Consider the following 23,238-nt stretch of genomic DNA (forward strand, 5'->3'; position numbering starts at 1 on the left):
GGGATACACAAATTAAATAACACAAAATGCTACAACAAAGTAAGAAATTATTTATTCTTTACTATGCAAAAAAAATATTTACCTATGGCCCTTCTTCACATGTAGCAATTAAGTGTCAGTCACTTTCATCCTTAACATTTTAAATAAACAATGAAACAAAAGACTTTTATGTTAGAAAGTTGTTCAAGCTTTCTAGATAATCTTGAATAACAAGAAACCCATAGGGAGCAAAAAAACTCTCAAGTCATAAACAATAGCTAAGTGCTGACTATAGAACTACTTTCAATCATCTACTTTACATCTAACATCTTTTTTTTAAATCAGAGTAAATGGATTAATAAGAACATAGGCAAAACAATGAGAAACATCCGTTTAGACATGTTTACAGTAACCATGCTGCAACTATTGTCCACTGTCGTGCTCATTCACCTCAGGAGGAGATACCTGCCAAGCCTTCACAAAGATGATCTCATCATCAGACAGGTCCTGAACTTTAAGGGTCAGATGAGAGACTCCGGAAATGCTTAGCTCTTCTGAGTCAGGGTAATCAGAAACAGTCTTCACCTCCAAGCCTGCAAAGCAAATGGCTCATCTATGTACATGTGCAGAAACACTGATCGATTTTAAGATAACATGCAAACTCAACCACGTGTTACTAGAGAATGTTTTTCCCCTGATGTTTTTTGACTCCTACCAAAAGATTACTCACCAGAAGATTCTGTCACTGCAGGAGGAGGTTCAGTGTCTGCTAGATCTCCTTGAAGCTAGGTTTTAGAAGTAAATAAATAAATAAAATACATAAAATAAACAATTACATGGACATGTGAAGTATGTTTTTTTTTCCCCCATAGAAACATTTTGGCTAAATACCGTGTCGTCAGATGCAGTGTCTGAGCCCAGTTCAGCATCACTTTCCAAATCAATCAGATCTTCTGTAAAACCTGTAATGAAAGATGACACGACAGCATCAGATTCTGAAAGGTCTGGTCTTGGAAAACAAAACAATTGAATGTCTATTTTCAGACATTCCACCAAAATTATTTTCTTTATCCCAAGAGAAGTTTTTCTACCATTCTTTTAAAATGGTACTGCATGTCTCAAAATCTGGTTGATGTGTCTTAATGGAAAAACAATATGTTGGTTGTTTATTTAAAGTAATACACTAATAATCCAATAGTATTGTAAGTAAGTCTATACACTCATCATAAAATGTTACCTAAGGAGACATCTTAGGAATACCTACAGTTATACAAGTTGTGAGGTGTTATCTTGTGAGTGAGGTTGAACCAGTGTGCTAATGTTGTTGTGACAGGAATGGCTAAAATTTCTGGGTCAGAACTACATACACATTTAAATGCAGGAGGCCTGACATATATCCCTTGGGTCAGACCAGTGTTATTTTAGGTTCCTTGGGACATGTGGAACAAGGCAAAGTTTTCTTGGCTGGCGTGATTTGTGTACAGGCTTTCAATAGTACACTAAAATTACTTACTGTTAACTTCTTCGATCAAAGCTTCCAGATCATGTTCAGCCTCAAGCTCCACATTCTGGGCCTAAAATTCAGTGTAAATAGTTTAGATTTGGCCAAGTAAACAATCACCATCCAAATCTTTATCTGGACAAATGCAAAACATACCTTGTCTATCGATGTTACTGCAAGGAAATCCATCAGCTCATGTGCCCCGTCAATGACCTTACTTGCACCTTCATCTAAAATGTTTTTTTGCAAATAAATTACTGGTAAAAGGGAGACTTTTCACAACATATTCAAGCTTTTTGTTGATATAAGCAAACAAACCTCTCTGCTCCTCTACTGGAGGGCAAGTCTCCATAGATTCTTCTTCCTGTGTCTAAAGAAACACATTTTGCTATAGTTTGCCTGAAAACAGGAGCTACCATTACCAATATCTTCGCCTCTTACCAAAGACTGAATAAATAATAAATATATAAAAAAATAATAATAGTATTGTGTGTGTTTTTACCTGGTCCATCAAATCAGTGCTCATGTTTTTCCCTAGATCTACTCCCAGATCCATCACCAAGACTGGTTCTGTCAATCGTGCATTAAAAAAGACAGGTTTTATTAATGTTGTACGCTATCGTTCAGTACAATTTGTAGGGAAATGCCTACCTTTTTTCTCATCTGAAATGTCTTCAGAAAAGTCACCCTACAGAAAAAAAAAACTTTGTATTAATTTTTTTTTTTACTGATTCTCAATTCTTGTTGTTTAAAGCCAAAAGCACACTTACCAATTCTGGAAAACTATCCGGGGCTTGAGCTGAACCTTTATTCACATCTTCATACAAAGGTTCTGTTAGTTTAAATATGAGATAATTGTTATATTTAATTAAAATATAAAAATATGTTAAACACCATTTCTCCAAATCTATCCTTTTTTCTAAACAAGTGAATCACAAAATGATCGCTTACCAATAGCTGTCTCCACCAAATCACCAGAAGAGGAGAAATCAGTGTCTTGAATCTGAAATATCAAGCACAGAATACTGTGCTGAAGCAACTACCAAATGTGCAATGCATCTCATGCTGCCTGTGTATAATAGGACTATTTCCCAACTTCTAAAACTCTTAATACCTGTTCCTCAGGGAGAGTGACCAAATCAATCACAGGCATCTCGCAAGGTTCTTCAGCCACCTCAACATGATCTGTTTCAATTGCAAATAAATAAAAATCATTATTAGGAGAATAAATTAGAATATTAAAGTAATATATTTTAGGGGCCTAAATTCTTTTGGAATCACTTACCAGAAGGTACTACACAAGCATGACTTGCTAAAGCTTTGTGCTCTGTCTCTTCTGCCTGTGAACAGTAGCAGAATTACTGTACAATCTCTTTCACCAAGTATGTAATATTTCATGTCTTTTCTCTCTGCCACAAACATGCACAATTACAAGGTGTATGCAGGACTTATTTAAAGGGAGTTACATTAGGTCATAAAAAAGAACATTGGGTTGTGGGCCAGTTGAGGGATGTGTATACACTGTATAATGTATTTTGCAAGTGAAATACATTTTAACAAAATACTTAAGCTACTGATATAACTAAAGTGCTAAAGAAAATGTTCCTATGAATTATTTTTAATTCAGTTTAAATTGCACAAGTTTAAGTACTAAAAATAATGTGGGCATATGGGCACTCAAATATTAGTTTGATAGAACGCTCTCCTTTCTATGTCACTCACACCCACTTACTAGCTGTGATTGCTTTCAGTTAACAAGTTACTTCATGTAATATCAAATGGTTCCACATACTGCACATAGTCTAAAATAAAAGTTTCCATTAAGTCTCTTTTAAACTCCTTGTATTTACCTTTGAAAGAGGATCCTGGTGACCATATGCACTATTGTCTTCCTCAGATGTCGCTTTATCTTCTAAGACAATATTAGAAATAAGACAAAAAAAAAAAACAAGGCAATCATTTATTCATTATTCACATGTTCATCATTTTTTAGTAAAACTGGTCTAGCTCTAGCTTTGCAAAATTAATAAACGCAGGTAAATGCTTAGCTTAAACCATCTTCATTTGAGTTAAAGTGACATCAACCTGCATCTTTCACATCCAGAAAATTAAGGCTAGTCCTGAACTACATTTCAGCACTATGAAAGGCAATGTAACATCTTCAGAGATTAACATACCATTTGGCATCTCCATATCATCACTGCATGGGATCTGTTGATATAAAAAAAACACATTAAATTAAAATTTACTTTAAACACAACAAAAGTCACCGGCAAACAAGGTCACTAAACAAACACCCAGGTTCTTGGATTTGAATTTTAGTTACTGTTCCTGCTATGTTCCTACAAAAATTGTACTTGTTCATAGTCCCTGGAGTGTTTATGGTAATTAAAAATGCTTAAAAAAAAAAAAAAAAAGGAAAAAGTGTGTTTGGCTTTGCTCACACTAACGCAACTAACTATCTGGTTAGACAGACTTGCTGGACTGCTGGAACATCACCTTTAATTAAAATACTTAGCTACATTCTGCAGTAAAGTCTATAGAAGTGAACTGGTAGTTTGATACTGTGTCTAAATATGCATTTAAGTTAAGAACATAACTGACTGTTCATACCTGCAATGGTTCCTCTGGTATTATTTTAAATATGTTAACTGGATCAACCATCATTTCAGAATCATGATCCAAAAGCAGCACCTATAAAACAAAAGCACATTATACAAAAAGAGGCCAATTCTAACGATTTAGAAATATGTGTTGTGTCACAGGTAACTTACCAATGTAGAATCCTCAGAAATCTTTACGACCTGTGCTCGACACCAATTCTTGTGTGCATGGGACCACACTGCACATTCCAATCCAACAAGAATCTTCTCTGTAACCCTTGTTAAGAACCCTAAAGCTTTAAAAGGCATACTTTTTTAAAATGTGCACATAATCCTCTTGTAATGTATTCAATACAATAATCAGAATGTACATATTTACCTGACTTAATAATCTCTTGATTGCCCTCAACTTTATGTTCTTCATATTCTGCAACAGAGGAATCCAGACTTGTATGTTGGCCCACGGTTTCATCTGTGAACTGGCATTCCTGAGATGAAGTTTCTATTAGGATTTCACCAGTGCTCTTCACAATTAAACAATCAGCCTTAGTCAAGATTTTGACATCAGTGGTTTCATGGGTTATTGGCAAATCTGATTGTGCACAAACATCTGAGGGGTGTACACTTGAAACCTTTGTTACAGTCATCTCAGAATTTTGGGGATTTCCAGTGCCTTGGATAACTTCGACTGTTAATTCTGTCTCTTCGTTTGTACTCAAGCCCTTATCCACAACTAATTCTTTTGAGTTCTTCAATGCAGAACTGTCTTCCTGAGGTGACAACACACACAGGTCAGCATCACTTTTTTTCAGCATCACCCCAGATCCAGCTTGATCTTCATGCCCATGTGTTGAACTCTCAAATTCTAGCTCAGGGTGCTGCACTTTCAGTGTTGACATCTCAGCATCACTGTGTGGATATTCCTCACCTGTCTGAGGTGGCTCGTCAGGAATTACTGTTGATTCAGCTATGCATTCAGAGGATTTGATTTCAGTAACCACGGACAAATCAACAGAATTCACAGATCCTGTGTTTGTTAGCTCAAGTGCTGCGATATTGAAATTTGGGGTCCAACAATTTTTCATTGCCTCATTGATGACAAGTTCACCACATTCAACTCTAACACAATAAGGAGTGCCCAGATTACACCAACTACCCACTCCCAAAACTGTGACTTTCAAGAGTTGGTCATTCATAAGCTCAAAGAACTGATCAGCTGCCTTGTCATCCCAGGACCCCTCTGAAAGTTCAAAACCATCAAGCTGGCAGGCAAATGCTTGTGGAGGCATGTCTGAAACCTCACATGGCAGGGGTTTTGTCTCACTTATCTTAACTTCTGATTCATTTCCATAGTCAACGAACAGGATGGATAGTGTGCCGTGTTCTTCTGAGGTCACCTTTGCACGATACCACAGCTGGTCCTCGGCATAAAGGGCGATGCAGCCGCTTCCAACTGGGAAGGATTCACTATTCAAAGATTCAGCTTCTGAAGCATTACCAGCCTTCTGAATTACATCAGAAATCTCTTGCAGCTTTTCTGGCTCTGCATACTGACACCAGAAAAGCTGTGGTCCACTAATAAATGAAGCATATCCACTGATGGTCAGTCCATTTGAAACGTCAGGATTTGCATAAAAAGTTCCAGGACTGGGCCCTGGGCTTTTGAGTGCCTTTGTTGATGCACAGGAGAAAGAGGATCCAAGCAGCTTCCCACCGGCTTCAAGTTTGACCTCCCACACAGAGCCTAACTGTTTGATGAATGTACATGTGACCTTCTCTGCATTTTCTATTTCTTTTTTGAAGTCAGAAACTACTTTGTTGTCAACATTTTCCACTCCAGCCAGTGAGCAGTGAATGCTATATCTCGGATATGCAAACATTGATCTGGCAAGTGCGCATATTTTTGAGATTAAAACCTCTGCAGTGTTTCCAAAATCAATGAATTCAACATCAGCTGTGTTACTGGTTGGTGTATTCCTTACAGCGGCACGATACCAACAGTCATCATCAGGGAACACTGCACTGACCAGGTCTCCTTCATGAAGGTCACTGGGTTTAATGGACTCCAACTTTGACTGGTTGCCGTTTAACTTCTCTGCCAGAGAGCAAACGTCACTTTCATCAGATAACAACTGAACAAAGAAGCTCAAAGGACTATTGCAATGAGAGATGAACACCTCAGCTTCCAGCCCTGGGTTCACTACTGTCAAAGGAAGCTCTGCCAGTTTTAAGCCACTTGCTTTGAAAAATTCACTGCACACACTGGAAGATTCACTCTGGGATTTCTTGTGACAAACTGGACTTGACTCTTTATAGGTCCTATTTTTCCTAATGTCGCCATCTGGTGGTTTCACTGGGCTCTCATCGGCTTCAAAGCGATGATTTTTACCAGATCTCCAATTTTCGGCAGCACTTTGAGGTTCTTTTCCTCTCTTAAGTCCACGTACATTGTGAGTTGCCATGCTGTGTGTCACATTTTGTGAATTCAAATTCTTGGAATTAAATCCCTTAAAGATTATTTGTTCATTTCTGTCAAGCTCAAGGTGAAATTTCTCTTTGATCATTGCATTCACCTGATTTTGTCCATCATAGAGCTCAACAATTATTTTGCCATTTGGTTCCTTAGCTACCACCAGTGCTTTCAGAGGGCGATCAGTTACAAAATTCGCAAACCAATTATTCACTTCCTTTGGGACATTTTCAGGCATGTCGGAAAGCCCACACTCAACTGCCTGTACAGGTACAGATATGATTCCACTGGCTTCAAATGGAACTGGGAGGAGGTTTGATTTCTCAACTTCCTGGGTGTTTCCATAATCCACAAAGTTGACTACAACTGAAGGCTTTGTAGATGTGATCTGTCCTCTGTACCAAAGTCCGTCTGAGTATTTTGCAAAGCAAACTTTTCCGAAGTCTTTGGGGAAGTTAACGTTCTTCAGCTGGTTGCACATTTTATTGACTTTGTCTGCAAGATCTTCAATCTGCCTGGAATTTCTTCCTAGATGGCAAAAAAAGTGGTTGACATTTTTCACACCGGTGATGCTTACATCTTCCTCTGACCCAGTTTTCACACCATGTGTGGAGTAGTAGTATGTGTCCAGGCGAAAAGGTGGAAGAGGTATCTTTTTAGATGCCTGATCAGCCAAACCTCTCTGGACAAGAAGACTGCAAACACTTTGAAAAGGAGTCTCAAGATCCACTACATTAAACACGACTTTCTGGGAGTCATTCATCACAGCATACACTGTACATTTTAAGGCCATGTTCATCGAGTTTGCATTGTCCACAAACTCTTTAAACTGCAAAGTGGCATCAGGGGTCCAGTTTAAAGAGGAGTGAGGAACTGGATGGATCAAGTTATACAAGCTGCATCTGAAGGCTTGTCCATTTAGCTTTAGGAATGCTGGATCAATGCAGCGAAGTTCATGTACGGCAACCTTCAGTGTCTGTCCATAATCAACTAGGAGCACAGTCACATGAGGAGTCTGGTGCTTCTGAATGGCCAGGGCTCGATACCACATTCCATTTTCAGGATGACGAGCAACACAGGCTGCTTCCAAAGAGGGTTGAAATTCACTAGTTGCATAGTAATCCTGAAGGTCTTGCATTAGCAGTTTTAGACATTCTGCATTTTTCGCTTTTTGGCACCAAAAGTCATTTGGACTCTCAATGTACGACACTGTGACCTCAACTGAACTCCCAATTGGAAACAAGTACTCCTTGAAAGCAGACTTAGTTTTCATTATGGCAGGTGAACTGGGTGACTGTAAAACTTCACTTGTTTTTAGCATGTCGCAAGTCTCTCCCTTTTGGATGCAACATTTAACAACAGGTCTATCCACAGTTTTCTTTAGACCTTCACCATTTGCCAAACCGGCACCGCACATCAGCTTTGATACATCTTGTTCTTCACTGGACAAATGATCAACTACCTGGATGATGTGAGTATAATGGGACTTTGCAAGTACATGAATGTCAAGAACCTTATCTTGAACAGCTTTTGAGAAGAATAATGTGGACTTCTGATCCCACTGTTCACCACTTGGCTTGACACCATAGAGTGCACATCTTATTGCCAAGGCTGGTAGGTTTTGATATTGCAGAGGTATCTCATACAGGCTGAAACAATCAACCACTTCTGTGTTTCCATAATCAAGGAAGAAAACCTCCGCTTTCTCATCACGGATGTTACAAACGGCAGCCCTGTAGAGCACACCATCCTGAGATTTGGCCAAACAGAGTCGGCCTGGAACAGGCTGTCTATTCATTTCACGAAGCTTGGTTGCATCACTACACAGGTCTTCCAGGCCCTGCATCAGCTGGTCAAACTCATCAGCATACTTTTGTGTGTGAATCCAAAACTTTGCGGGACTATCAACATGCTGAACAACAGCTACATGAGAGGTGTTAGGTGACAGACTTTCTGTAAAAAAAACAGCTGTGTTCCCTTTCAGATCTTGTAAGTTGGTTGGACTGGTGCCTTTTGTCTCACTTCCAACAGGAATCTTGCACGACTGAGATGATGGGATCCTGTGGACTGCTTCTTGGGGCTTTGAGTCCAGCAAGCATTTCTCTCTCAGTCCGAACAAGTTGTTAATGTTTGTGTTTTCATCTCCATAGAGTGTGACATAGTGGACACCCTCTGACAGGCTTTGATACTCAAACTTGGCAATCACTGGTCTGTTGAGCACTAAAGACTTCAAAAAGTCAATCTGTGAAGCTGTCCAACCAACACCTCTGTCAATAATTCCATGGAGAGAACACACGTAAGTCACAACAGGCATGCGAAAGAATTCTGAGGCCAGCTGTCTGACATGTTCTACTTTGACAAACTGTTTCTTTCCATAATCCACAAGCAGTACTTCTGCCACATTGTTGGATGACATGACCTGCTGCAAAACAGACCGATACCATTTTCCATCACTTCCTCTTGATGCACAAGGTGTCCCCAAGTTCTCGTGCCTTGCAAAAGTAGTTCCTACTTTTCCTTCATAATGCTCAGTTATGTGTTCCGTCAATTTCCTGAGCTCCTGAGAGAACACCCTTAACTGACAGAAGACGCGAAGAGGATTTGTTACCTCGGTGACAATTACAGTCTCAACTGTTTCAGATTGTAGCTCTGGATACATGTAACACTGCTTCTTCTGAGTTTGTTCCAACAAGTTATAAGGCTCCTTGGTCATAGCTATCTGGGGCTCTTCAGACTCACTATGAGACTGCAAAGACCTAACCACAAAGTCTTTGAACCTTTCATTTGACAATTTCTTTGCAAATCCCATCTCGTACATTTCTTTGGACAGGCTTGGTATATCAAGAAGAAACGTACGCTGAGGTACTATAACATCCTGAACACAGGCACTGACTCTTCTTCCACAGAAGGCTTTCATGAATTCCAAGGCCATCTTTGACCATCTGTTTTCAGGGGACAGAGGGAGGACATTGGCAAGAATACAAAATTCAACTTCTGGAGGTAGGTAGAAGAAGTCGGTCTGGCCCCATGCCAAAGTGCTAGTAGTAGCACGAAGTGTTCTGCCCTCATCAATAAGAAAAACACTGTAGTTGGTAGCATTTTTTGACACTATACGGGCTCTATACCATGTTTCGTAGACTCGGACAAGGCACAGGTCACCAGGACTCCCTTCTTCCTCATGAAATACTTCTCTGGGAAACTGAATCTCTTTTTTCATTCGCTGATAGGCAAGATTTCGATCCTGGTCAAAGTTTCCCCAAAACTCTACCAGAACACAAAGAGGATTCAAGTTTACTCTGGAAATGAGGACAGACACATTGGATCCAGAGGACGGAAGGCCGGGAACTGAACACATTGTGATGTTTTCCAGGATGTAGGTTCTTTCAAAAGAATTTCAATGACTATGCACATGGCATCTATAAAGAAGAAAAAAAAACACTATAAGTACAATAGTTCATTATAACTCCAAAATTCACTTATTAAATAGGGGGATGGGGATGTGAACATCATTCCACCATCTACATTGTTGTTAGTTCATCTGTAGAACTTTTTTAGACAATTTCCATATTCCTAAACACAACAGTCATGGCTCAGAGAATTTCTGCCACACTAATACTTGTACAATAAATGGGCATAACTAAGCATTTAGAGGATAAATTGCCCATTACATTTATTTAGCAAGAAAAGCCAATAAAGGTGAAAAGGAGGCACTAAGAACTTTAAAAGTGCACAGGTAGTTTACTAAAAGAGACAGTTTACATTCTCACTACCATGAGTTCCTTGAGCGCCATCTTGAAATTTAGTCAGAAAGTCGAGAGACGAGTCACTGAGTAGTATAACCTTTTGCTAACAGACAAGCGTGCATATTTTCTAAACAAAGCAACTAGCCAAACACTCCAAATGCAGCCAAACACAAACTTACCGAGATTGTAGCGAAAAACAGTGGAAATATTACTTCAGCGGTGTGGAATTTGTAATCCTACCGTTTCTTAAAACTGCAGCGTCATCACTGTACAGTGAGCATCCGAGATATTTAATTAAACAATAATGCGCGCTCCCTGTTTCTTTCACATTTTAACTTTAGAGTCTTTATTTCAGTCAGAAACTCGCGTTCTGAAGTTTAATCCACTGTGTGAGTTTCTCCGCGGCCCTGTGGCATATCAACGCATGAGCTTGTAAACAATGTTTTAAAATCACTCAATCAGTCGAATCCTCACTCAACTCAAAGCTTTCCTACCTACAGTGGTATAAAAACGTTTGGGCACCCCTGATAATTTTCATGATTTTCCTTGTTTAGATTAGCAATTTTAGTTAAATATATCATATCAGCAGATTCTTGAGAACAAAGTTCAAGAATGAGTGACAAAGTTGAAGTTGTGCCAGGGCTGGATATTTAGACCAGTCGTGGTAACTATGTTATCGACAATCATTTTTAAAACTGCGATCATTTTGCCGATGTCTATAACAGCCACTGGGGTTCCGGACGAGTTAGTTTACATGAGATCGAACCGCAGCTAGATTTCAGTGAGTCACACTGTGCTGCTCTCTCGCCGGCTCTCTGTCTAAAGCGAAGACGAATCGGTCAGACATCTATTGGTTAGGAAAATAACCTAGCTTATGCACCAGTGACGGTGCCTCCATACATGCCCAACACAAGATGTGTTAGCTTGCGAATGTATTCAAAGCTAATATGACTTTTTCCAACAAACAAATTGTCCGGTCCACGGCTCCGGTGTGGGAGTATTTTGGCTTTAAGCCAAATGAGCGAGCAGAATCATCAACACGAATGAGCGTTGTTTATTTTTGTTTCAAAACAGTGGCAACGAAGCGGAGATCTCACTTAAAGCACAACCATCCAGTCCAATTTTCCAAGCTGAAAATTGAATATGAATATTGTTGCCCCAGAGAGATCCGAGCTGGCCTGCTGAGCCATCTGTCTCTTTGATCATATGGACACGTGTTTTTAAGCTAATTTGTATTTTAAAGCACAAGCATATATGATAAGAAAAAAAGAATATGCAAGTGCCTTTGTGTTATGTTCAAAGTAAAAATAATAATAATAATAATTTAATTAATTAATAAAAGTTAAATTACTGTAAATGTTACTTTAATCTATTTGTTTTACTTTATTTTTTATGAAGGTCTGTTTAATATTTATTTATTTATTTTTATATTGGAAGCCCAATGTCTGTTCTTAATAAGTTCATTTCACGTTAAAATGGAGTAATAGCATTATTATGCTACTATATTATTACTGTGGCACATGTCTTAAAGCTCCTTTGGGAGCCCAGAAGCAGGAAAAAAGCATTTTTATAGTGACGCTTTAAAATGACAATATTATTGATTATTGGAATAATATCTGGGACAATATATCGTCCTGAAAATGTTGTTACCGTGACAGGCCTATGGATACTTCAACAACACAATGACACTAAACACTGCGTGAAATCTACATTCATGCAGAGTGACAAGTACAACAGTCTGAAATGAACATCTCAGTCCCCAGACCTGAATATTATTAAAATCTGTGGTGTGACTTAGTTGTTCATGCTCAGAAACTATCAAACCTGACTGAACTGGAGATGTTTTGTAAAGACGTACGGTCCAAAATACCTTTAACCAGAAGCCAGACTCTCATTGGAAGCTACAAATAGTTTTGTAATTTTCCTGCTGGGGTGTCCAAATTTATGCACCTGTCTCTTTTGTTTAAAGAATTATTGCATACATTCTGAAAAACCTATAACTTCATATCACTTCTCAAATATCCCTGTGTTCACCTGGTATATGATATATTTAACTAAAATTGATTATCTGAACAACCAATGATTTATAAAGGAAAATTGTGACAATTATCAGGGGTGCCCAAACTTTTTCATACCACCGTATAAATTTATACTTTATAAACCTAAAATAAGTACATAAATTGAGCAACTGCAAAACACAATTAACAAATTATCCAAAATTCCTACCTTTCATTTAAAGTTTAGTCTAGTTTTTGTATGTGTGTAAGCAGAATCACAAATCATGCAAATAATTACACTTTACTGGTTAGATAAACCACTACAGGCTGTATTTTGTATCTCAGGAGGATTATACTGTATGGCACTAGACAGTAACAAGCTCTAATCTACAAAGAAATGCTACCTAGAACTGCAGTACTTTTTCTGCCCTTATATAAATATGTGGGACCAAACCATGGTGAGAACTGAAGTATGACCTGTGCATATTCCTTTTTTCTATTTAGGTAGTTGCAGATGAGTTGACTTTGTGATTTAAAATTCATTAGAAAGCCTTCCCTAGACAGTACAAATAAATACTTCAACAAATAGGGAATAAGCTCTATTTTAATCCCTTCAGTTTCAGTTTTGGGGCCCGACTTCCAGCAATATTGGTAGCGAACAAGATTGGATATGAAAAAAGGAAGAAAAAAGCCAGACTAGTAACATTCTAGATGCAAAAGAAGCAAAAAAAACAGCTGTACTGGATTTAACGGGTTTCTGCAGGTCTTTACTGATCTTACACTGAGCTGCTAATGTTTTATATGAATGTCAATAAACACTGTTTTTTTTTTTCAAACTTACCCAAGTCAAATGCACAGTGTCATCTACTCTCTCGAATCCTAGCACAATGTGAATGACCACATATTTGTATCTGAAAAGAATGAGACAAAACTTTAAATATATATATTTACAAACAAACACACATGTATACTTGTACACATAGTTGGTGTGGTGCAGTAGATAACACCATCACCTGCCAGTAAGCTACCATGTGGGAGACTAGGGTTCAATTCCAGGTCTGGGTAACTATGCTGTGCTAAACCAATAAGAGTCCTTGGGTATGACTCCTAACATTACACTGGCCCAGCTCTGTAATAAGAACAGCCTTGTAAGTCGATCTGCGTAAGAGTCAGTTAACGCCATAAATGTAAAGGTAAATATATACTAGAAATGTTCTGTCCCAGTCTAAAAAAACTAGCTTGCATAAAGTTAACTACTAGTATTGTAGATATAGCAAGATTTCATTCCACAAAGCATACATCTACACTGTGGCAGATTGTGGATGTCTGTTTCTATGCTTTTCTCTCAGTGGTGTAAAGAGCACGGCAAAAGATGAGGCATTTAAAAAAAAAGTTAAATATATCTGGATGTGTTGTTTCACTGTAAAGAGGTCATATGTAGTCCATCTTAAGTGGATACTGGGCAGCACATAGTTAAATAAGAAGAAAGTCAGCATTATTTACCAGATCACTTGATCCCAATATATTGTATGGAGCACCATCATTCCAGAGAACATTTTAACTGGGCTTAATAAATACTTTTTAAAAATATCACATTATTGTGAATGATAACAAGAAGGGGGTCACGTTAATTCACTTTGTCAATAAACCCAAAGTGATAGGCAATATGTGTGGTACATTATGCCCAGTTAGTGAGTATCATAGTAACTGAATGAGGAATATTTTTGCTTTAGTGCTTCAGCAGTGTTTTGAGCACAACAAAAAAACATGTTGATCTCCATTTAATATTAATCAACCACCTTCCATAGAACTGGTGGTTGAAGAAGATTAGTTTAAATCATCCACCCCAACACGATGAAGTCAGCTCACACAATTTTATGGAGAGAAACCAACACGAAACAACCTTGCCCAGATAAAGTGTTCATTTCTGAAGCTACGGTGAAGTGGGAGCGAAGGGCAGGTTTGTAGTTTATAAAAATCTATGCTAGTATGCACTCAGATTAGCTCTTTCTGGGTGAAAGATAGTTTATGTCCTTAATAACATTTAATAGCCTGTTGGGTTGGATTAGACCAGACCACTAATTAATAATCAGCATCCATAGCAGTAGCTACTTCAGACTACATTCACTTTAAATACAAGGCGACCATAAACCATTTGATAGGAACTGACTGGATATTGTATCACATGTGAAAGAAAATCTTTTGAAAGAGGGCATGAAATAAGGTTATTAGCAAACACTTGGCATCAGACAGCAATGGGTGCAACCTATAGGCATGATAGTGGAAAAATTCCTGAGACGGAACTTTTTGTATGCATACTTGTTTCCTCCTGGGCCCTGATATATAAACAGCCTGTGTAAATCCCTGTAAAGCTCTTGGGACCCTGGTCCTGGTAATCCAGTAATCCATCCCTGCATTTAACTTGTCTTTACCTGCCTACCTATTGCTTTTATTGCATAGAGAGAGTCATACGGTGGCCTAAAAAGTCCAAGCCACTGCAAATTAAAAAGAGCTGCTAAAGCACAAAACACATCCATCAAAATGACAACAGGCGCTTAAAATAGACATATATACAGCCAAAAATTAAGTCTTTAGTAAGGTCCAGTGATACACACAGACATGGTAATCACAGTAACAAACATAACTCACTTTTTTAGAAATTCAGTTGCCACAAATAGTCCTCTGTGCCCACAGGAAAGTCTGAGGCGTTAGTAAAGACGTAAGTATCTTAGGGGAACAGTATTTTTTAGGGTTCCCCGGGAAAATTCTGTTGCGTTGTGGCTGTATTTCCAGCGTGTTTCTGTATTTGCAGCACCTGTGTGGTCACTTTGATGGATGTGTTTTGTGCTTTTGCAGCTCTTTTCAATTTGCATTGGGTTGGACTTTTTCGGCCACTGTAAACTCCAGATACTACAGCCACATCAATTACAGTCAGGAGATGGCAATTACAGTTATCTAAAGTAAACTAGAATTTGACTAGTAGCCTAACCACTGACTAAAGGACATAAAAAAGGACAAAGATGATTTTTTCTTTTTGAAAATGCAACATGTTACAGTAAAACTATATTTTTCATGCACTACCTAAAATATCTTAGCAGAAACACTACAACATGGCTTAAAATAAAGTTATTGTCCAATATATTATTTAGTCTTTTCACTTTAACTAATTAACTTTAGGAAACGATAGAAATATTAAAAACGTATAGGCCTTTTCTAAATTTAGACATTTAGAAGTGCTTTTAGAAATCTCAAATGTAAATGTTATTATTAAAATAGTTATTTATTAAATCATCCAGTGTATTGCAAAATATAGCCTACAAAATATAGCCTATGTACGCTGGAATTTCTAATGTGTAACTACTATAATGCAGTGCGGTAGCGGCACAGCGATTGTCTGTTGTTCCCGAGTCAGTGCGCTATATAGTAAATTGGTTAACGAGTTAACCATTCCAAATACACTCAGTCTTTCCTACCCAAACCGGCACCCAAACACAACTGTTAGCGATGGCTAATATAATTTCAATTCATTAACACAAACAAGCCCAAATGGACCGCCTAGAGGGAAATTTTGCACACCAACACCAAAGCAAGTTAGCTTAGCTAAGCTAGGTTAGGTAGTTAAGGAGCTAAGCTAACTAGGTTAACTAGTCCTCTGTTGATAAGAAGCGCCACCTGCTGTTTTAGCTTAAAGGTGACTATTAATGCAAGCTGCCTACAAATAAATTAAATTAAATTTAAAGACTATTCACACTATACTAAAGAATCCATCAGAAAGCCTTTATTCGCTGGCGCTAGTTAAATGATAACGTTACACCACTTCTACTGACCGCAGACCCGCTAAAGAAAAGCGCGCTGAACTGTGAACCTGTGTCAGAACTGCCTGGATTTAAAAAAAGACTGTAATTTACTAAACGCCCTGCACAATTCACACTATATTACCTCTTAACTGCTAGAAACCAAACATTAGCTAACTTATGTAGCGTTAGGTTAAGTTACCTGACGGGTCGCGACTCTCGTTGTCTTATTGTTAGTAACGTTAGTTAGTTAATGGCGGACTGGCGCCATCTCCGCTGATTGCTCCGCAGCTAGCTGCAGCTAATTGGAAAGCTAACGTCAGGTACGATCAAAGCTAGTGGCAAGCTAAACTTTATACAGCTGTAAAAGTTTGTCGAGTAACGTTAGCTAACGTTAACTAGTTATCACTGAAGAAATTGTGTGATTAATCCACTGCAGTGGAGTGCGGGTTTTAATCTTACCTGAAATCATCTTTGGGAACAAGCAGCAAATAGGACATGAGGAAGGTAAATAACTAACTACATGTCGCTGCCAGGATCGAGGCTCCCTCAAACGGGCCTTCTCACTATTAACTTCACTAACTAATACACAGTGTGTGTGTCTGTGTGTTAAAAGTTACTCCAGAGTTATTGATGAAGTGTGGAGAGGTGGTGAAACAGCGCCTCACTGGAAGCCAAAATGGAGTTCGGAGAAAAGTGACGGTTGGCGCCGCTGATCTGAAGCTCCTCCTTCTATGGCCACACCCAGGTCGTAAAACTGCCCATAATACGCATTATACGTATAAAATTAATTTATAACACTTATTTAAGCATTTATTGAGATCTCTTTGTGGTTTTCTAAACTCTGAACTCTGAACAAGGATCCTAATGATATCCATTCATATGGGCAGGCATTCACCAATATTTTAAAATAAGATGGCCTGCAGTGAACAGTAATGACCCACAATAATCAGCCTCACTGTTTTTCAACACACTTCACAAAATACTTCATCACTGTAGATAAGTGTCAATAATCGCAAGGTCAGAGGAAAAATACTAATCTGTAACAGCTTTACAAATTGTCTGTGCCAAAGCAAAAACAATTCTCAACACAAGAACAAGTGTGTACCCTTGGCTAAAACGTATCTCCTTTATACATTTTCCATCTGTCCTGCAAGTTCTTAGCGCAGGATTAAACCCATTGCAGCATTGTCCGAGCCTCCTTAAGAACAGTGTAACTTGTTATTTATTAAATCATTTTTGTGGTTCTCCACTGAAGAGAGATGGGTTCCTCAAACACATCCAAAACAGCTTTTACAATATGCTAAAATCACATAATATGAACACATGAGGGACAGAGTTAATCAAGACAAGCAATGAATTCATAATTTAGACATTTTAATAACAAAAGTATGTGGTTACATATCCCAATAAGTCATTCGGAAATCACTTATTAACCAACATCTTACAGTGTTAAACAAATGCTGTCCAAAAAAATACATGTATCTAATTTTTGCCAACATTGTGTTTGAACACAGAAGTTCTTCAAACTGTGTCAGCATTTCTTAATGAATAGACCAATAGAAATGCTCCAGAACTGTCTAAAATGAAAAACTGACTTTTACTGAAAAAAAACAAAAAAAAAGTTTTTCATTCTCTGTAAAGCGACTATTCTGAACACATTTTTCTTTGGACAGGGATGATATTCTGGCCCAAAATTGCTTCACCTTCACAATATGAAGTACATAAAGAGTATGCTCCTTTTAACTGTACAAATTTCAGGGTTTATCTTTATGCTTGCTTTAAACAGTGTAAAAAATAAAACAATATAAGAGAGAGAAAGAGTGGAGGGGGGGGGGGGTCACAGAGAAACAAAAAGGAGAAAACTACTTTGGCGGGTCTGTATTTATGCCATATTTCTCTTTGAGTAGTTTCAGCTGCTCTTCTTTTTTCTTTGTGTCCATTTTCTGGAATGCCTGAGACAAAAAAAAGAGAGAAATAAGATTAAACAATCCAGGCGAATTGAAGTAAAACAAAAGACCTCACAAACCTGAATTAGTAATGTCAAACTTACTCTGTTTGCATTGTAGTACAAAACAACCAAGTATCTGTTGCAGACGTTAAATCCAGAAAGGTGGTCACAGGCATTCTTTGCATCAAAGATGTCTTCATAAACTACATAGGCAGTTCCTCTGGTCTCTGGTGTGTTCCCACTGCAAGCACACAAAATACACTTATGATTAACAAACAATCTATAGGACATACAGTATGTGCAAATATAACATTATCATTTTTTTTAAATAATCTCCACACACCACCAATAAATAAATAAGATTCTTCAATCTTATTTACTTCAAACAATTTGAAGGCACCAAATCATTAGTCAGTAAATGTAAATAAATGGTTTTGTAAATCAATGCCACAAATAATTTAAGGCAATAATAAAAGCTATTGTATTTAACAGGCATCTAATGTAAGCTTGCCAGGATTGAATCATTTTGTCAGTTCCAGTGCCGTCAATCTGCACATTCATGAGAACAAACGTCTTTGCCAAGTCCTGCTAGAAAATAAAATCCACATCTCCATAAAAGTTGTTAGCAGAAGGAGGCATGACATGCTGTAAGACTTTCCGGGAAAACACTGAACTGACTTTGGACTTGATATAACACAGTGTACCAACACAAGCAGATGACACGACCATCACTGATTGTGGAAACTCCACACTAGACCTTAAGCAGCTTTGATTGTGTGCCTCCCCACTCCTCCTCCAGACTCTGGTCCCTTTATTTCCAAATGAAATGTAAAATTTACTGATGGTCAGTGATGGTTTGGAGAGCCTTGTCATCTGCTGGTGTTGCTCCACTGTGTTAGATCAAGTCCAAAATCAGCGAAGCTTCTACCAGGAGTTTTACAGCACTTCAGGCTTCCCTCTGCTGACAATTTTTTTAAATAGATCACTATATAATACATCTATATAATATGAGTAACTTTCCAATGAATTTTCTTTTTTAAAAAACACCTGTAAATAAAAACTTTTTAATTTGCAGTGCCAGAGAGTTGACTCTCTGCAAATTGTCTTTTTCTTGAGTGGGACATAAAACAAGATTTGTCTTGCATTTCAAATGTATGTTAATTATTTTGCTTTGCTTGCTTATTTGTTTTTTTTGTACACATTAAACTCTCGTTTTCTACATCATACCGCTATATTTAAATACTAGGGCTTGGTTTCACAGACAGGAATTAAGCCAAGTTGTGGTAAAACTGATCACAGTACATACAGCATTTTCAAGGTAATAATATGGAGTGCAAAAGCTTATGTGTGGGAGGAGCTAATACACTGTAGGGAAATATTATGACAGCTAGCAACATAGAAACATTTCTTTAGCCCTTTCTGGATGGGATTAGTTTCTTAGGAGGACGTCTGTGAAAAATATTTCACACTTCTACTCAGTAATAAACTCTTGCATCCGGACTGCAATGGAAAAAAGGGGACCAGTGAGGGTTTTTTTTTTTTTTTTGCTTTCTCGGTCACATGACATCGCGTTCAGTAGCTCCTCCATTCCCACTCATTGTTGTGTTTACATGGATCTCCAAGGAAACGCGCACCCAAATTGTAATTACAGTGCGTGGCAGTGAACAAATAGCCATTTTATTAAATGTGAGGTGACAAAACTCAAGAGATGTCCATCCGGATGGGACTAAAATTACCGGACGACCACAGAGTTCAGTGACAAACAGTAGGTAGTTCAGCCTGTAATTTTCTCAGAAGACGTCTGAGGAAAACACAAACATGGTCTTTCCGGACGGGTATAAAATATCACAGAGGACCCCCTGAGAAACAAATCCTGTCTAGATGGGGCTTTTAACAATTCAGATCGATTCAGATTTAGTTTGTTGCAATCTGACATTTCTTCAGCAGGGGGCACTGTTAGAACACAAGTAAACATAAAAATATATATCTGACAAAGTACCATGTTGGCACATCATTTCCTGGGCAGAAAATATGTGTAAAACACAAAGATTCTTCATTATTATCCACTGGAGTCGGAGCAAAGCACCAGTCTCATACTTATCCAATACTTCTACTACCTTGTAACTTTATCACATTGTGCCCCCCTAAGCAGGTTTTATATTTGCAGAAATAGCGATTTCCCCTCACTCAGTTTTTGCAATTGTTTGTCAAAAAATTCTAAATCTAAACAGAGAATTATACATTCGTAACAGAATCTGAAATCTAGTTCTGTGTGTAGTCATTGTAGTTTTATGACTGTATTTGTGTAGCAGAGTCACTCATGATCTTTAAACGCCAACTAAAGACTCATCTTTTCAAAGACTTCTTAAACTAATCTTTAAAATAATCATCTAGGGTTAATGTTTAATGTTCTTTAAACATCATCAAGCTTTAAGTATTTCTTGATCCTAGTCTCTACAAACTAGCTATGGATATTTTGAACTAAACAACGAAGCATTGATGTAAGAAGCAGCAAAACAGGCAAACGGCATGTAATGTCATGAGAGTGAAGTAGAAAAAAGGTGCTGCAAAGTATAGATAATTTATTGTAACAATTATGTTAACTACTCACATTAGTCTTCTCATATAAGATCATTTAAATCTGGGGTGCACAACTGGTCCTGAACAGCCAGAATCCTACTCAGTTTAGTGCTTAGTCTGCTCAAACACGTGATTCAACATCTCTGATTCAACACATCAGTTAATCATCAACCCTTTAGTCCAAATGGCTCCGTATACCAAATAAACAATTGGCCTGCTAACTAAAAAAAATAGGACATTGATCAGTACTTACACTCTGATTTGCCGGATGGGGCCGTATTTTCCAAATATGTCATACATTTCTTCTGCTGTGATTTTATAAGGAAGGTTACGTATGTACAATATCCTATTCACCTCCGGAGGCAAGCGAATCTGGGAGAAAAAAACAAAACAAAGATGTTCTGCTTAATGCTCAGTTTCAATAACAACATTAAAAGTCTTGATTTTCACACGTTACAATAAAACATGGGATTTGTCACACTGTTGAAAGATTTGGGACTTTAGACCAGACATTGAGAAATTTCACTCTCCTATATTAATAACAGCTTTAAAAGAGAACGCTCACATTAACACTTCATCAGAACCGACTGAGGTTTCTTATTTAAACTTGGTTTTGTAAAGTACACGAGTGTTTAGTGGTGCTATTTGGGTTTTCTATTAACGAGAAAGAAGCTCCGCAGTTGTGGATAAAAAGCCAGCTAGATACTGTAGGAAATGTCCAGCATGATTAGAAGACAAAACACACTAGCTAGTTAGCTTAGCCAGCCTGTAAGTTGGTCGTGTTTTTATCTACGTTCAGCTAACTAACGCTACAAAGTTTTACTAGTTTAAACCGCGTGAATGAAAACTCCCCAAACAAGAGCGAGTGTTTATCTAGCCAGCTAGCTTGGTTAGCTTAGATACCGTGTTAGCTAACTGTCTCGGTCAGGGCGAGCGGCTAAGCTAAGCTAGGTTGGTTAGTGTTTCTTACCCCATAGTCTTTAATACAGTTCTAGCCCGTTTGAGCTGAATGAGGACCTGATCATTCACTAGTGTTGTACAGTAAGACGGAGTCTATACAGTGTGTTTTAGTGTGTGTGATGAGTGTGAAACTCTGCTGTGGCTTTAGCTCCAACAGGCTAACGGCTTCCTCGATACAAAGAGGCCTGCTCACACCGGGCCTCGGTTTAAAGAGTAAATACAGGGAAACGAAATAAATAAACAAGACTTACGTTCGCGCGTTTCGCTGCTTGCATCGCCATGATCGAAAATCCTGATTAATGTTCCGCTTTTACACTGAACTAAACAGATACTCTGAACTCTCAGCGAGCTCCTCACCAACTCCCACACTACGCACTGACTTCAGGCGCACGATGACGCACTTCCGTGTAGCCGACACATACACGAATGCAGCTGCGTTAAGTGAGCAACAATAAGCAACGAATAAAGGAAAAAAAAACAACACAAAAAAAAACAAATAAGCAACGAATTATACCCGGAAGTGTTTCGTTTTTCGTGCTCCTCCTGAGTTTCCATTTCAAAATAAAAGCAATGAAGCTTTTGAATATATTACACAATTAAATATAGTTTTACCGATCTGGAGGGTTATCCATTGCTTTAGTGACGTCTCTGGTTTATATGTAACCATTTCTGTTACAAATTTGAGTGATTTAAAACTATTATTTAAACACTAGCCTTAACTTTAAACAGTAATATTAGTGTGAAATGAATCAGGGAGAGAATTTGGCAAAACAGTATAAAACATTTTTTATACCTCAACCATATATTCCATATTTACACATGCTGGGTCAGAAGAGACATTTACCCCTAGATGGCAGTAAGAGGTATGGTTGTTATCTTTTTTACAACTGTGAAAGCACTGACATGGTTCTTACAAACCGATCTATAATAATAATAATAATAATAATAATAATAATAATAATAATAATGATAATAATAATAATAATAATCAATATCAGTCTGCAGCCTAAACTATACATTGCGTCAACATAAACCCATAGTGAAATTAATTCAGCAGACCCTCCTCTGTCAGAAAACATGGAGTTTACTATCAAAAAAGCGTAATTGTAGATGTAGGAGTCATCACACTATAGGCGATACATGGTTATATCCCATTAAATGATATGAATACAGGGTGGGCATAGTTGTATCAGTCTGCAGCCTAAACTATACATTGTGTCAGCATAAACCCATAGTGAAATTAATTCATCAAACCCTCCTCTGTCAGAAAACATGGAGTTATCTATGAAAAAAGCGTAATTGTAGACGTAGGTGTCACTTATACTATAGGCGATACATGCCATTAAATTATCTTAATACAGAAAGGGCATAGTTGTATCAGTCTGCAGCCTAAACTATACATTGTGTCAACATAAACCCATAGTGAAATTAATTCATCAGACCCTCCTCTGTCAGAAAACATGGAGTTATCTATGAAAAAAGCGTAATTGTAGATGAAGGAGTCATCACACTATAGGCGATACATGGTTATATCCCATTAAATGATATGAATACAGGGTGGGCATAGTTGTATCAGTCTGCTGCCTAAACTATACATTGTGTCAGCATAAACCCATAGTGAAATTAATTCATCAGACCCTCCTCTGTCAGAAAACATGGA

General features: G+C 37.9%; 2 protein-coding genes across 4 annotated transcripts; both read right to left on the reverse strand.

Moving 5' to 3' along the window:
- Nucleotides 1–30: 30 nt before the first annotated feature.
- On the reverse strand, nucleotides 31–16,805 carry tdrd6 (tudor domain containing 6). Of its 3 annotated transcripts, none has more exons than XM_022666157.2 (19): nucleotides 16,550–16,805; nucleotides 13,135–13,204; nucleotides 4,463–9,969; nucleotides 4,255–4,379; nucleotides 4,094–4,174; nucleotides 3,658–3,691; nucleotides 3,331–3,389; nucleotides 2,766–2,820; nucleotides 2,595–2,665; nucleotides 2,432–2,483; nucleotides 2,251–2,312; nucleotides 2,132–2,168; nucleotides 1,983–2,050; nucleotides 1,799–1,850; nucleotides 1,637–1,710; nucleotides 1,493–1,553; nucleotides 871–941; nucleotides 710–764; nucleotides 31–572 (listed from the first exon to the last, which is right to left on the reverse strand). In XM_022666157.2, the coding sequence occupies exons 3-19, from the start codon at nucleotides 9,906–9,908 to the stop codon at nucleotides 403–405; spliced, it is 6,573 nt and encodes a 2,190-aa protein (XP_022521878.2). In that variant the 5' UTR covers nucleotides 9,909–9,969; nucleotides 13,135–13,204; nucleotides 16,550–16,805; the 3' UTR covers nucleotides 31–402. The 3 variants fall into 3 exon arrangements, 2 of the variants coding, with proteins under 2 accessions (XP_022521878.2, XP_007245441.3); XM_007245379.3 differs by having other exon boundaries at nucleotides 3,331–3,392; XR_007439874.1 differs by lacking the exons at nucleotides 31–572; nucleotides 710–764; nucleotides 871–941; nucleotides 1,493–1,553 and having other exon boundaries at nucleotides 1,983–2,052; nucleotides 2,133–2,168; nucleotides 3,331–3,392.
- Nucleotides 16,806–17,447: 642 nt separating this feature from the next.
- On the reverse strand, nucleotides 17,448–22,020 carry sf3b6 (splicing factor 3b, subunit 6). Its single transcript, XM_007245380.4, has 4 exons — nucleotides 21,830–22,020; nucleotides 20,872–20,990; nucleotides 18,141–18,279; nucleotides 17,448–18,042 (listed from the first exon to the last, which is right to left on the reverse strand). The coding sequence occupies exons 1-4, from the start codon at nucleotides 21,857–21,859 to the stop codon at nucleotides 17,953–17,955; spliced, it is 378 nt and encodes a 125-aa protein (XP_007245442.1). The 5' UTR covers nucleotides 21,860–22,020; the 3' UTR covers nucleotides 17,448–17,952.
- Between the last annotated feature and the right edge of the window lie 1,218 nt (nucleotides 22,021–23,238).

The sequence above is a fragment of the Astyanax mexicanus genome, chromosome 1, assembly GCF_023375975.1.
Source record: "Astyanax mexicanus isolate ESR-SI-001 chromosome 1, AstMex3_surface, whole genome shotgun sequence".
Classification (NCBI taxonomy): domain Eukaryota; kingdom Metazoa; phylum Chordata; class Actinopteri; order Characiformes; family Acestrorhamphidae; genus Astyanax; species Astyanax mexicanus.

Coding starts and splice junctions, on each gene's coding strand:
- tdrd6 (XM_007245379.3), bottom strand. CDS start 9,908: ATGTGTTCAGTTCCCGGCCTTCCGTCCTCTGGATCCAATGTGTCTGTC. Junction 2,821..3,330: donor ACCAGGATCCTCTTTCAAAG/GTAAATACAAGG, acceptor TACTGTTCACAG/GCAGAAGAGACAGAGCACAA. Junction 765..870: donor ACACTGCATCTGACGACACG/GTATTTAGCCAA, acceptor TCTAAAACCTAG/CTTCAAGGAGATCTAGCAGA.
- sf3b6 (XM_007245380.4), bottom strand. CDS start 21,859: ATGGCGATGCAAGCAGCGAAACGCGCGAAC. Junction 20,991..21,829: donor AAGCAGCGAAACGCGCGAAC/GTAAGTCTTGTT, acceptor TTTTTCTCCCAG/ATTCGCTTGCCTCCGGAGGT. Junction 18,043..18,140: donor TGTACTACAATGCAAACAGA/GTAAGTTTGACA, acceptor TTTTTGTCTCAG/GCATTCCAGAAAATGGACAC.